This window comes from Bison bison, unplaced genomic scaffold (assembly GCF_000754665.1).
Source record: "Bison bison bison isolate TAMUID 2011002044 unplaced genomic scaffold, Bison_UMD1.0 scf7180017864347, whole genome shotgun sequence".
In the NCBI taxonomy this organism is placed as follows: domain Eukaryota; kingdom Metazoa; phylum Chordata; class Mammalia; order Artiodactyla; family Bovidae; genus Bison; species Bison bison.
The window spans coordinates 976,796-993,020 of record NW_011494919.1 but is presented as its reverse complement, the minus strand read 5'-3'; the positions used below and the strand labels follow the sequence as shown (position 1 = coordinate 993,020).

The following is a 16,225-nucleotide window of genomic DNA, read 5'->3' as shown; positions in this document are numbered from 1 at the left end:
TAATAGAAGTCTGTCCCCCTGTCTGACCTCTTATAAAATAAGGCAACATTGATAATCTGTTATAATATTATAAAATTAATAATTTAATAGGATTTACTTAAAATGTTCCATTTTGAAACATAATATTAGTATATCTTAAGAATGCTTATACTATGCTTAAATATAATCAACTATCTATTTTAGATCAGAATTTCAAAAAATCAGATTTAATGATAAAAGGGCTTCTATAGATTTAATGTGAAATGTATAAAAAAGAAATGTTAAAGTGGAATTTAATAACACTATCATTTCACAGTAAATGACATAAGCCTATGTAAATCTAATAACTTGTATGACTGTCTATAAAATATAATATCATGAAGTAGGTATTACATGTAGGAATAGAAACATATTGAAATGTGTTGAATGGAGATGAAATTATGGAATTGAAACTGAATTTACCTCTCTGAATTAGCATTTCAGTCTTAGTGTTTTAGTAATTGAATGCTATTTTGATATGAATATTTAAAAATCATTTCATGGATTTAAATCAGTGGTTCCTACTTAAATTTTTAAAAATTGTTCTTTTCATGTTCTTTGAGACTTAGTCATTTTCTATTAAGTTTTAACTAAGTGCCTATAATTACAACTAAATTAACAGACTATGGACATGTATCTTTTTTCGAGTGTAAGTTAGTGATATCAAGTGTTTACAGTAATCTTAGCACAAAGTTCCCAGTGGTAAAGCCAGATTACCTAGGATGTTCAGCAAGTCTCTGTTCCTCACAATCAACATTTTTTCTTGTCTTGATTACTTGTATTTACTATTTCCTCCCTCACGTTATCAAGTTGCTGACCTTGTCCTCTTTGTAGTTGCCATCTTGTGCATCTTCTTATATAGTCATAATTATATAAACATCTTAGTGTATGATTTCAATACATTTTTTGCTCTGATTCCTTGTGGTAGTATTCTTGGAAACATAACATACATCTTATCTTGAGGGATTAACCTGGGGGAACTGACATGTTCTGAAGACTCATCCTGAGCTTTCAATGAGCTAAGATGACATTGCTGCATACTTGAGTTTTTGCCTTATCTTTTTGTTAATAAGAATTCTATGCAAATGAAGGACTTTGTTTCTTCGACTTTACTGCATGAGAATTAATAAAAAATCATGATCATATGACTGTCCCTTCTAAGTGTGTGTATTGTGTACATACCTGTAACCTGTATTTACTTTTGAGTATATTTTAAAATGGTATTAACTATTATAAGATCTTTTGAGATACAGTTCACACATGATCTATTTACAGTATAAAATTCAGTGGATTTTTGGTGTATACAAAGCTGTATAACTGTTACCACAGTCAATTTTAGAATATTGTCCTCACCCTAAAAAGAAACCACATACCCATCGACATCTATCCCCAGATCTAGGCAACAGCTAATTAACTTTTCTGTCTATATAGATTTGCCCATTCTGGACATTTCTATAAAAGAAATCATATCATATATGGTTTTTATGATTGGCTTCTTTCACTTAGAATAGTGTTTTTAAGGTTCATCCATGTTGTAGATACATCATGCATAATACATAAGAGAGAGTCATGGGATAGTGTAACTTCACTTTTTTGGCTGAATAATATTCTGTTGTATGGATATACCATTTTGTTTATCCATTCACAAGCCATTGGACATTTGGATTGCTACTATCTTATCTATTATGAATAACGTTCCTATGAATAATCAAGTTTTGTGTGAGCAGTTTTCCATTTTCTTTGGTATATAACCAAGAATAGAACTCTAGGCTGGGCATACACACTGAGGAAACCAGAATTGAAAGAGACACGTGTACCCCAATGTTCATCACAGCACCGTTTATAATAGCTAGGACATGGAAGCAACCTAGATGTCCATCAGCAGATGAATGGATAAGAAAGCTGTGGTACATATACACAATGGAGTATTACTAAGCCATTAAAAAGAATACATTTGAATCAGTTCTAATGAGATGGATGAAACTGGAGCCTATTATACAGAGTGAAGTAAGCCAGAAAGAAAAACACCAATACAGTATACTAACGCATATATATGGAATTTAGAAAGATGGTAACAACAACCCCGTATATGAGACAGCAAAAGAGACACTGATGTATAGAACAGTCTTTTGGACTCTGGGAGAGGGAGAGGGGGGGATGATTTGGGAGAATGGCATTGAAATATGTATAATATCATATATGAAACGAGTCGCCAGTCCAGGTTCGATGCACGATACTGGATGCTTGGGGCTGGTGCACTGGGACGACCCAGAGGGATGGTGTGGGGAGGGAGGAGGGAGGAGGGTTCAGGATGGGGAACACGTGTATACCTGTGGCGGATTCATTTCGATATTTGGCAAAACCAACACAATATTGTAAAGTTTAAAAATAAAATAAAATTTAAAGAAAAAACTCTAGGCAATATGATAACATTTTGATGTACTCCCATTCTGTTTTCCAAAGCAGCTATACTGTTTTACACTCCTGAGTAGTGTATAAAGATCCCAGCTTATCCAAGTTTTTATCAGTCCTTTTATGTTTTTCTTTTTGTAGCCATCCCAGTGAGGGTGAAGTGATCTCATGTGGTTTGGATTGGCATTTCCCTGAGTACTAGTGGTGGTCTTTTTTGAAGAAATGTCTTCTCAAATTTTCTGTCCATTTTAAAATGAATTATTACTGTTTTTCTTATTGAATTATAAAAGTTTTTGTATATTCTGAATATAACTAACTCCATTTCTAGCTACAGGATTAGCAAAAGTTCTCTCACATTGTCTAGGTTCTTTTAGTTTCTTATTTTTTGAAGCACAAAGTTTCTCATTTTCATGTCCACTTTGCTTTTGTCTATCTCTTGTTCCTTGTGTTTACAGTTTCATAGTAAAGAAACTGAGACTGACACCTGTGTTTTCTTTTTTATTCTAAGTCTCATTGTTTTAGCTCTTTCATTTAGGTGTTTGATTCATTTTGAGTAAATTTTTGCATATGGTAGGTAGGTATTCAGTTTCATTCTCTTTGCATATGAATATTCAGTTGTCACTGTACCATTTTTTTAAAAAGTATCTTCTTGAATAATATTTACAACTACAGAATCTATTGATCATATATGTGAGATTATATGCTCAACCATATTATCCTAGTTACTGTAGCTTTTTAACTTTGAGATAGAGAAATGAGTTTTCCAACATTTGTTCTTTCAAGATTGTTTTGACTTTTCTGAGTTCCTTGAATGTACATACAATTTTCAGGATTACCTTGGCAAATTTTACAAAGAAACTAGTTAACATTTTGATAGGAATTTGTTGAATCTGTATATTAACTTGGGAAATATTGCCATATTAGCAATATTAAGTCTTCTTATTCATAAACGCTAATGTCTTTCCATTTATTTAGGTCTGTAATTTCATTCAACAATCTTGGCAGTAAAAGAGCACCAACACTTTCTGACATAAAATCATTCAGTGAATAGCTATACCGTTAAAAACCTTCATCACACCGATGACAGGGCACCTGCTTGACATAGTCTCAGTGATGCAGCAAAACTATGCTAAAAAAGGGAAAAATTGATACTGATAGTGTAGGTTATAGTTACTTGATATCAAAATTATTCAAAAGATATGATATAAAAGCATTTCTGTAAATAGACTGAAAACTCTGAACACTTGATCTCAGCTTTGCAAAGAAAAGATCTTCAAAGATCAACAATGTCCTGGGATTTTGCTTTTTTAAAAAATTATTTCCAGTTATGTCTATAAACAAATACTCACTCGTGTAATTGTCCCTAGTTTCATATAGATTGACAACTAAAGCCATTAGCCAATATTTAACGCTGGCCTTGAATAGAATTTATTTCTATACTTTGAAGTTGAAAGAAGCTTGAATTGTCCCCAAGTTCTTATCTGACTCAAATGTAATCCTGGATTCTCTCCCCGTTTTCCAAGCTTCAATAATTATCAATTGTGTTTAACACAGTATATTATTTCTCAGGTTACCATAACAGTCATACACTGGGTGGATTAAATAACAGAAGTTCTCAGTTCTGTAGGCTGGAATATCAAGATCCAGGTGCTAAAGATCAGATTCTTCTAAGGTCTCTCTCTGAGGCCTGAGCCTTCTTGTTATGTCCTCATGTGACCTTTTCACTGTGCACATACTTCCAGCATGCATCTCTTCCCATAAGGACACCAGTCCTATTGGGTTAGAACCCCACTCTATGACCTCATTTAACCTTAGTTTTCTCCTTAAAGAAAGAGAACCTTAGTTTTCTCCTTCTCCTTAAAGGCTTCATTTCCAAAATAGTCACTTTGGGGGTTAGGACTTCAATATATGTATTGGGGGTGTGTTTATTCAGATTATAACTAATGGTATATTAAGAATCGAATATTGTTCCCACTGTCCAGAAAATGTTCTCCCTTTATCTGATAGTAACATTCAAATTTTGTTTCAGGAACCACCTTCTTTGAACCCATGTGTTACAGGTAAGAATAATCTTATTCCTGTCTCTTAGAAGGAGAGTAAGCCACATTCAAGCATTTTATTCCTCTAGCCAATGTGATCATTTGAGGGGCAGGCTAGTGACCCAAGCCAGACCAGTATCCTGGAATTATTACTGGACTAAGCTAAAAGAGGATTTCTTTATCCATTTTAGCTGAGTTTTTGGTTTGTAGTGAAAGTGTTAGTTGTTCAGTTGTGTCTGACTCATTGCGACCCCGTAGAATGTAGCCCACCAAGCTCTTCTGTCCATGGAGTTTTCCAGGTGAGAATACTGAAGTGGGTTGCCATTTCCTTATGGTTTGTAAAGCTGTGGCAATTATTAGCCATGCTGGAATGAGGTTGCTTGGAAGAAAGAAAAAAAGTCAACAAAGAAAATGGCAGTACTCTGAATAGGGAGAAACTCCTGATTTCATCTGAGTGTCCACATCCAGCCAAACCTGAATCTCAACTATCCCTGGGCTTTGCTGCTGCATAAATCAACAGATTACCTTTTTTTAACTAGTTAGTTTAAATTTGGTCCCTGTCTCTTGCAATGAAAATAATTCTGGAAAACAGAGTTAAAGTCTTTAAAACTATGAAAAAGTAGAGACAGAAATAAATTAAAAGGGCTTAAAAGAAAACTTTAAAAGACTTAGAAGAAATCCTCCTTATGAATACTAATCAGGCATGAGGATTAAATGGAATACCTATAGCTGGAGAGAGAAAATAGTTATTTTCTTTGAATATATTCTTAAATCCAGACAACTAAGTTAGTATGTCTTTGCCAAGAACCAAGCCCATTACATTATTCTTTAGAGGACTATTAACTCCCTATCATTCAGGCATAATCTTTCATACCAAATGTTTATTTTATTTAAGACCATTTAAGAGTTTTTCTGCCAGAATCTGATTCTCTTCCAGAATTATTGGTGTAGGAACCAGTAAAAGGAGATAAAAGTTTGGGGGACTAGAAATCTGCGTGTCACAAGTGATTTATTGAAGACATGGACTTACCATGGGAAGGATGATAGAAGTTAATCACAGAGAAAGAATGGAGAGAAATGGGTGCACTTGGAGGCGGAGGTTTCAACAAAATTGAGATACAATGTTTTGTTTAAAAATCTTGGAAAATAAACTTTATTATCAAATTGGACAATGACAGTCTCAGTTTTCAGAGCTGAAACTTTTCACAGTAATGGTATTTCAGGGAATAGAAAAGGGGAGTATATTGAAAGGCATTTTGAGTAAAAACAATGACTATAGCTCCTTTTTGGGACATGGTTTGAAAACAGTGCATTCGGTTTTTCCGAGTGTCTCTGACTACAGCAATTTTACTGAAAAGTGTTGAAATGTGTCATTTTACATTCTGGGGAAAAGAAATTACAAGTGAGTTTTGAAGTTGTCATCTGTCTCTGGAACCAGCATCTATTTCTTTGAAGTTGCTGCACTGTGTTGATCTAAAGGTAGAGAAGTATTAATCACATTAGGGAAAAAATTAAGGAAGCCGTTTGAGTTTCAGCATAGAATTTTCTGCCACATATCTACCAGGTTCTGAAGAAACAATTTCCTCTTGGCAACTAAATACTTTCTGAACTCAAATGCTCTAACAACACAGGCTATTACAGCCAAGGAAAGAGTAGAAAAATCAGAAGTCTGCTCAGCTCGTCAAGACTTTCTGTCAGCACTTGATATTCTGTCCAGTTTCCCTCGAGACAGCATCTAATTGATTTTTAAGTGACCGCAGTATCAGCCTGTACCTCACCTTGCAAACCATTTCTAACATGTTTGTGTCTCTCTGAATGGACATGCTCAGAATTAGACTCCCAATTTATCAGACTTGGGTTTTACTGTTTTGTTTTTTCCCAGCTTTTTAATAGCCCTTTCCTAATGGCTATAGCACGATTTCATTGATTTTTTTTTTTTCCTAATAAACTTCCTCAATTTTTAAGGTACTCTTAGAAAACATTTTCACGTTTTAAATAAACTTCATGGTATAGAAAAAGTCATCCCAAATCTGTTTCTGATCCCACTTAAACTGCTATTGATCCCTTTTAGGGATATATCAAACTAGATTGAAAATTCATTAGGACTTGTGCTTCATAGCTATGAGATGAACCATGTGGCATGCACAAAAAGATTAAGCACATGACCATAAGCCCTAAGGCTACAGCAAGTACCCCAAACAATGTGCATATATTAAGCTCACAAGGTGTGATACTTACATGAGGGGGATCTCTGAGTAAATACTATAGAATACCTTGAGAGGTTGGTACAGGAAGTAAAGGTGTATTTAGAGAAAAACATGAGATTTTTCAGACCCATAACTTGAACTAAACTGTTGTCAACAGAAATGGGCAAAAGTTAATGGATCTAAGACATACCTTAGAAGCTGATGGCAGAGAATGAATAGAATGGGGACAGCTGGGGAGGGTTAGAGGCATCAGTGTTGAATTCACGTTTTTAGTTTGGCTAGTTTCATGGATGGCATTCACCCCTGAGTTGTGGTAACGTCTGATAGATTGCTGTGATAGGAAAAGATGAGTTATAGATTTCGACTAAGGTAAATCTTAGTTACCTCGGTCATCTTAGAGTAGAATGTAAGATTCAGGAGTGTAGAGTTAATGGATGTCAGGATTGCAGGTATAAATTGGACAACCTATAGTTTTAAAAGCCTTGAGAGTAGATTTGTATGCTTAATAAAAAATAGAATACCCAGGATCTGACTTTTTTGGCGCCTAAAATTTAGGATAGGCCAATGAGAAGAATCATCAAAGAAAACAGAAAATTGTGAGAGGGATAAGAAGACCCCTGAACTACAGAGTAAAAAAAAAAAATTTTTTTTCAAAAAGAATGGTCAAGTTAATTGTGTAGAATGAAGCACAGAGGGTCAAGGAAAGTTAAGATAGAAGAATGCACTTTGAGTCTGCCAGTTTGTCAGGCAGATGGGAGTTTTTCATAGTTACCAACATTCCTAAGAGCTGACGGTTAATGTTTATTTGAACTTCAAGACCTATTGTTACTTTAACCTCACTGTCACTCCTTATTGACCAAAAGGTTCGCAAAATGATTTATATAGATGTTCATTCAAAGTATTCAGAGTTCTTCTCAGTACCCCAATATTGATTTTGGTTTGAATCAGCCTATCAGAAAATAAGATTGAAGTCATTTTGATTTTCAAAATAGTGAATTTTGCTTAACTGCATTTTGCTTGAACATTTGTCCCCAATTAGGAAATAAGTGGAGAAACAGCTCCATGAAATGTCTTAAATGTTACCCAATTATCAGTTAACATAGACTAGTTATTTGGTATTTAAATAAAATGGACTAGTGTCCATATTCCACAGTCTGTGAAAACTCCATGCATTTCCTAAGATTTCAACAAATTCCTGGCAATTTACAATTTTATTGTTCGTCTGGTTCCAAGATCATCCTGCCCAAAATGTCAATAGCATTGAGGTTGAGAAACCTTCCCCTAGAGAGAGTGATCTTGTTCACTTTCCATCTACACAACTGGCTAAAGAGCTCTAAAGTATTAATATTTTGTTCTGTATGACATCACTAATAAGTGACTGTTGAATTTATTCATTAGGATAATTTGTCTGCTCATGTCAGTGGGAGATTGTCTAAATATGTGGTGATCAGAGGGAAAATGTTGGTCGCTTGTCCTTGTCTGTTCCTTGTTAGGAAGTCATGTGTAAAGATGAGGTCGTGTCATTTGCCTGTGAGCCACATCCCTAATCTTGACCAACCATCTTGTCAATGTTATTGCCACAGTGGAGACTTGGAGGGAGGTGGAAGAACTCACCATAATTTCCTAATCCTTCCTGGAAAAGCTGGTATTAGAAGGTCAGCATTCAAATGTGAAAGCAATCTGCTTAACTTACAATCCAGAGGTGAATTTAGAGTATAGCGGTCAGTCTTCAAATTCTGGTCTCTGACTATGAAAACCTGTTTTATTTTTAAACATATCATTTTTTTCTGTTTTTTTTTTTTTTTACGGTTAGACAGTGTAATATTTTCTGACTTTGTAGCACTGGTTTTCAGCATTGATTTTTAAATTAGTTCATCTTAATTATAAGTGATTCTGTACACTAATTCTAATCTTTTCATTAACCACTTGGAGATTTTTGAAGTGTGGTAAAATCCATACTCAGTGATGATGATGTGACGTGAAAATTTCTTTCAGTTTGTTTTTGCCATGCTGGATCATGCTTCTCCCACAAGGATGATGGTTGCTTTGTATGGGATTATTAAAGACCAGCATATTCTCAAATATTGTGTGTGACATCATATAAAATGAGTTACTGTACAATATATTATCTAAGTCATATATTGTGACTCAATTTTGCTTTATCATAAATCTAATAATTCTGAAAAGAAAGCAAAGATCACTGTTTTCCAGAGCTGCTGTTAATTAACACATTGAGTATATTCAGCACATATGTGTATGTCTATAAAACCTATTTGTTACTTCTGAGAATCCCATGAAGAAGGTATTTGATGGCTATTATGAAGAAATTAAGACTTAGAGCAAGCAAATATAAATATTTGAGTAGTCACTTAATAATTGAACTATGACTCACATTACCATATACAACAAATAGGGAAAAGGAGTACATCAAGGCTGTATATTGTCACCCTGCTTATTTAACTTATATGCAGAGTACATCATGAGAAAGGCTGGGCTGGATGAAGCCCAAGCTGGAATCAAGATTGCTGGGAGAGATATCAATAACCTCAGATATGCAGATGACACCACCCTTATGGCAGAAAGTGAAGAGGAACTAAAAAGTCTCTTGATGAAAGTGAAAGAAGAGAGTGAAAAACTTGGCTTAAATCTCAGCATTCAGAAAACTAAGATCATGGCATCAAGTCCCATCGCTTCATGGGAAATAGATGGGCAAACAGTGGAAACAGTGTCAGACTTTAGTTTTTTTGGGCTCCAAAATCACTGCAGATGGTGATTGCAGCCATGAAATTAAAAGATGCTTACTCCTTGGAAGGAAAGTTATTACCAACGTAGATAGCATATTCAAAAGCAGAGACATTACTTTGCCAACAAAGGTCTGTCTAGGCTATGGTTTTTCCAATAGTCATGTATGGATGTGAGAGTTGGACTGTGAAGAAAGCTGAGCTCTGAAGAATTGATGCTTTTGAAGTGTGGTGTTGGAGAAGACTCTTGAGAGTCCCTTGGACGACAGGGACAACAGAGGATGAGATGGCTGGATGGCATCACTGACTCGATGAACATGAGTTTGAGTAAACTCCAGGAGTTGGTGATGGACAGGGAGGCCTGGCATGCTGTGGTTCATGGGGTCGCAAAGAGTCGGACACGACTGAGCAACTGAACTGAACGTATAATTGCTCTGTAATACTATTTAAATTGTTCATATTCTTAGATACTTTAGCCAAGTATAAATCATTTTAATAGAAAATAGAATACTTCAGTAGTATTTAAAACAGTCTATGAAACGTTATTCACTTCAATATATATTGTATTTCATTTCAAGCTGCCTGATCCAGCCTTTCACTACTAAGAACTATGACAGAATTCTTAATGTTTAAAGTCTGGTGAGAAGGCTAAATTCTGGTAGATATAATGCTTGTTCTAAACTAGTGTTACAGAGGCAAGTACAAAAAGGTGTGAGTAATGGAAGGGTACCTGTGTTTAGTATCTCTCAATCCACAATCAAAGACTTGCTTCTTAAATTATTTCTGTGTTTCCTCTTGTGTAATAATACCCTGCTTGGTCCCTATGAGCAGAAGTCAGAGCTGGCTCAGAATTTTGTGTGTTCATACTGATAGTTTTGTTACTTTTTCTATAGATTACTAGCAAGGGGTTGGGCAGATGGAGCCTGTCTGTATACATAGTACCAGAACATGAAAAAAAAATTCAGGAGGATATAGTGATAGGACAAATGCAGTGTTTTAGGATATTTAAGGTCGTGACAGAATGTGAAATGACTGTATGTAGAAAGTACAGAGCAAAGCAAGCAATTCAGCATGAATTGCTGAACTGAACTGAATGAAAGCAACCATGGTGGTGGTTTTAATTCTGTTTTGTCAACATCTTATTCAACTTGAACAAATTATCTAAGAGCTATAGAAATTACATTTATAGTAGAAACTTTGCATAGTAGAAATGTTATCCATTTATCTCCCTTAGGTTCTAGTACAATAACTCTCCTAGCAGGGGTAACACATGATAAATATGGTTTGGTTAACAAAATCATATTTTATATAATTGCATACTTTAAACAAAACAGCGATCCCTAATTTACAAATATGTAGTAATAAAGATCAATGGCTAGCTAATTCTTCATCTATATGAATATATCTTTCTTCTGGCAAACGATAATCAGATTATAAATTACAGAATAACCTCAAGCACTTAATTTACAGGAATTTACTGATATGCTCAGCCAATGAAATTTGGAGAGAAAACAATTTAACATGTGTGTAATGTGTGTTTGCAGCAGATGTACAGCGTTTTATGTGTACACCTGTGTACCCGTGTTCATAGATTTGGTTTTAGGCAGAGTTTCATTCATAATACAGGTGAATACCATATGCCCATTTTCACATTAGCCTTCAAATAAATGAAGATAAGTTTGAAAGAAATTCCCACTAATGAAACTTAAAATGGTGCTCACAGCTGACAGTAATATTTAAAGCCCTCAAGAGGACAATGGTCTTCACACCATGTGTCTTGGGCAGACTTCCTGAATACTTCACCTTCTGTGTCCATAGAGGTGGTCATTAAAAGATGCTGGCAGAGCACCACTCCTCCATGCTATAGGCAATGCTATGGAGACGTTCATCAAAATAGCTCAGATGACTCTCACTGCTGGTTTCTCCACTTTAGCATTATCACTTTTGATACATGAAAACAACCACAACTTACCATTGTTTGCCAAAAAAAAACTATTGATGAAATATGTAAAATCTATTCAAGGAATGCATGTACAAATGAGTTTTGAATGATTGACATAATTGGATTTTCAGACTTTTCTAGATCCTGCTACATGAGGATGGAATATAAAGTAGTAAAATATAAAGCCTGAGTTGCTTTATGATGGCATATGGCAGGTCATTTTCATTTTTTGAAAAAAAATTGTTTATACAGCATGTATGAAAATTAAATAAATCTGTTCCCCAAAATGGTCTTCAGATTAGAATTCCAAATTAAAATAATTAAATCCATAAAATATGGTAATAGTTTAAAATATAAAAATCTATATTTAGGATTTTACTTTGTCCTTTACTTTCTTTGCGATTCTTGTGCTATGTGCTTAACTATTTTGATTATGCCATGAAACATCAGTTAAACTACAATCTCTCCTAAAAGCTCCAGCAAATAAAAGTGAAGCTGAAAGGCAGTTAAAGTGGTATTGATGAAACGACGATGACTCAACCAATAGGCTGGACATACAGGAAGTGGTGTATCTAATAGCAGAGCGTCTGAAATGGAACTCTCAGAGGTCAGGAAATTTCTGGGGATGGTGCTATCAGTGTGGTAGGCCAGCGTTTGTGATTGGGAAAATAATGTTGATCTTGGAGGGAGAACAGTGAGCAGTCCTGAATAGAGATCTTAGTTCCCTGCCCAGGGATGTAACCTGGATGAAAGCCAAGAGTCCTAGACCAGCAGGGACGAGAGGCTAAAAGCAAAGTGGCCCTGGCCCTTGCTGCTCTTTGAAAGCAAGAATGTTTCAAGGAGGCAAAAACTGTAAAAACAGGCACACGGTTTATTATTAGAGGCACAGCACAAGGTATGGGAGCACACACAGGAAACAGTTTATCAACTCAGAAACAGGGCAGAGATACACACCCAGAGAAGAGTGTAAGCATCCTGAGTGAGGAGGAGCGCAGTATAGAGGTGACATAAATCGTTTATATAGGACAGTCTTTCCAGGTGTTCCTTTACCCTTGGCCAATCACCGTGCTTCTTTCTTCACACCTGGCTAGTCCATGGATCCTCCCCAAGAGGCATTTGCAGCTTTTTGCTACGATGAATCCCACCACAGTGGCCTATGCATGCATGGCCACACTTATTATGGGATGGGGCCCTCTCCCTTCTTGACCCTCAAGAAGCCTTCCTGTGCATGTGCAGACAGTAAAGCCTTCCTTGACCTCAAGAGTGGGCACCTTATCTCTCTGTTTTAGCAAAGTTCAGCTTTTACCCCTAGATTTGTCCTTGGAGTGTCTGGGTGAGAACAAAGCTTGAATTTTACTCCACTTGACAAATACCAGGTGTCTGGCCTTGAGGCCCACTGTCTCCTACCTCAGTGTGACAGAGGTGGCTTGTATTTGCTTCCATGCTTGTGTTCAGGGCATTCTTTCTGACTCAGTTTCCCTTTTGCTTTTCTACCTGCATAGTTCTTACCCTTCAAAATGCAGCTAAAGTTTTCCTCTCTTCCTAATGCCAACACAGATTCACTCTACCATTGCCAGTATAGCTAGTCTCCAGATACCTATCATAACACTCATGGTGGGTTATACGGGTTTATATCCATCTCTCCTGAAGAACAGTGAGTAACTTTATATACACAATGATGTCATATCTAAGAATCCAATAAGTATCTGATGCTGTGCTTGTCTTCTTAGATTCTGGTGTATAAGGCATTTTTAAAGTAGAAAATATAATATTCATATTGATATATTGTAAATATTAGGATACTTAGACTACTGATGTGATGAATTCACTAGAAAACCTATAAATTCAAATAGGATTAAGATGCTTATAATGTGCAGATCAAGTTCATGAATATTTAATACAATTTTTTTTAACTTGGAATATATTTCATTGATGACCAATGTAGTTAAAATTGTTTAAATGTTATATTAATTATGTCAGTGACCATGAACATGTAAATGGCAATTATGAAATCCAGGAAAAACATAAGCATTCTTTGGAACTTTAACTTCTTCATTTATAAAATCAAACCAATAATCATATTTATTTCTCCAACAAGCAAATATCAGTAGTTCTTATTTATATATTCATATATAATTCATCAAAGAATATAATTAAAAAAGGAACAGAACAAAGCTAGAGTTGAATATCTTTGATTTTTGTCTTTTGCCATCAACTTAAAAAGTAATCAAAATGATTTTTCAATTCTCTATAGTGGCGTCTTTTTTTTTCCCCCCAAGTGAAATGGTCATTCTTATAAATCACAAGGAAAGACCATATAAAATAGAAATTTAGAAATGTACTGAATTTTTCAACTAGGATTAGTTTCATCTGCATCCAAAAGAAAACACCAAATAACAGAAGGGTAAAGAATAAAACTTCTCTCATATAAAACAAGTGGAAATTAAACAGTTGGGAACTATTATGGTGTCTCTTATTATGAGGGACCACAGTTGAATTTTTATGTTATACTGTTCTTAATATATGACTAAATGTGCAGGTTCCAAGATTATTGCCAGAACTCCTGCAGGATATCCAACTCAGAAGCAGGGTGGAGATACACACCCAGAGAAGAGTGTGGGCGTCCTGAGTGAGGAGGAGCTCAGTACAGAGGTGACATAAATCACTTCTGTAGAAGAGTCCTTATATAGGACATATCCACATTCCAAGTAGTGGGAAAGTGAATAAAAGGTCATTCCTTCTGACACAGTTTTAAGTGGCCTTTGACCTCTGATGCTTCTACTTACGTCTAATTGGCCCAAACAGTCACATGGCCAAACTTAGCTGTGTAAAGAGCTGGTCAGTATAACATCAGATAAAATCAACTTTGTATTGCCAAATAATAAAAGTTCATGGATAGCAAGTAGGAGTTGGTACCATTGAGTCCTGTTGTTAAGATAATTATCTTCTTTTCCACAGGAGAGCTTAGTTTGACCTAGTTTGCAGGCATAGAGATTGCTTATCATGACAGATCATAAGTAAAATATAAGTCTGTTGAATCTTCAGAATGATACAAGAAATACTGAAATCAGCAGGTTAAACTTAGCAAAGAAAAGCAGTAGGGAAAAAGAACATAAGCAAAGTCAGAAGCAGCTGTTATTAATTTAATCATATCTAATTTCTATACCTTTGTATATGTGATTAGAAGTTTACTTATTTTAATCCAAGTTTTAAAATCGACTAAGATATTTAAGGAACTAAAATATTTGAGAGAAATAAGGAAGTAGAAGTAGCATTAAAAAAAAAAATCAAAAGGTATGGAACAGCTGCATTTACTTTAAGAGCTTTCTCATAGACTGCTTGAATTGTCCTGTATGGCCCATGGTGTAGAATGAGAACCATTGGGTAGAAGTTATTCATTCATTCACTTTTATCACTTAATGAGCACCTGCTGTCTCAGACAGCATCCTGTGTCCTGTAAACGTAACTGAATAAATCAGACAGTGTCCCTGCACCCATAGAATTTACATTCTAGTGCATGTGGACATCAGGCAAGGAGAAGTATATACATCTCAGACACTACTATGAAGAAAACAATGTTGGCCAATGGGAGATAGCACCTCAAGCAGAGGTGAGCCACTGATACAGAGCATAAGTCTTCTGAGACACAGGACTCAGGGATTGAACCAGCTTGTGTCTTTATCTCTACAGCATTCTAACATTTTCCCAATTATCAGCATGTCTCTGCAGACCCTAGTCCCCATTGCCATCATCTGTCATAAGGGGTGAAGCTGTTAAACAAAGAAACAAAAAACCAAAATGTGAAGCAGATTGTATTCCTTTCCTCCTAACGTCCCAGTGATTCCATTTTGGAATTAGACTCTAAATGATATAGCAGAGTCCCTGAAGTTGTTTGTAATGGATTTTGTCTCTATTCTTGGGCTATATGAACCTTTCTGTATGTAGAATACTCTAAACTCTTTCTTACTTCAGGATATTTGCATTTTCTGTTTCCTCAGCCTGGATTGCTTTCTTCCTAACCTGAGTTCTAAAAGGAATGAGGCTCAAGCCCCTGAAAATTGGAGTAGAGGCAGGAAGAGTTATTGGGATTATTGGATGCACTGAGAGACAGTGATTTCAGCTATCTTTTCTAGTCCACATCTTCAGAAACTCTTCTGTTGAGCAGTTCAGTCGAAGTTGTCATGTAGTCACTCTACACTATTCATTCTTTTATTAGTATACATCAGTAACTGAAATGATCTAGTATCTTCATATCTTTACTTGTTAGTATCTGTTTCCCTCTTCCATTACATTATAAATCTCTTAAGATGAGGGAAAAGAACTGACTTAGAAAAAACAATTTGCCTATTTCCTAGATACTGCTTGTACATGATAGGAACTCAAGAAATACTTTTGAATTAAGTGACTTTTCTTCTAGGTTTTCAGAATATAACTTAAGTATGTTTGGGTACTAGATACGTAAGGTATATTTCTTCTCTTTTCAAATAATAGCTTGGGCTTTGGAAAATTAACTTTTAAAGCCCTACTAAAATATAAAGTTTATTTTCTTATTATATGTTTAATTTGACTTGTCTTGTCTTAGTGGAATATAAGCTTGCTGTGGTAGGAAATTTAATCTGCTGGGGTTAGAGGTATCTCCAGGGTCTGTGGATGCATGGGAGTTGATCAATTATTGAATGAATAAATTAGCCCATGAATATGCACACTTATGAATGTTATATACTGGAGTCCAGAGTTGTAAGACAGACCCATAATATTTCCTAAAACTATATTTTTACATGCTTAAGAACAGATTGTATCTTCCATTAAGAAGGTAACCTGTTTTTTTTGTGAAGTATCTGCCTCCTTGATTTAATCTAAGACTTC

General features: G+C 35.3%; 1 protein-coding gene across 1 annotated transcript in view; it reads left to right on the top strand.

Annotated features, from left to right (window-relative positions):
- GPC5 (glypican 5) overlaps positions 1–14,020 on the top strand; it is a 908,679-nt gene extending 894,659 nt beyond the window's left edge. The window contains 1 exon segment of the mRNA XM_010854706.1: positions 13,899–14,020. Within this exon segment, the coding sequence (XP_010853008.1) occupies positions 13,899–14,020 (122 nt within the window).
- The last annotated feature ends 2,205 nt before the right edge of the window (positions 14,021–16,225 follow it).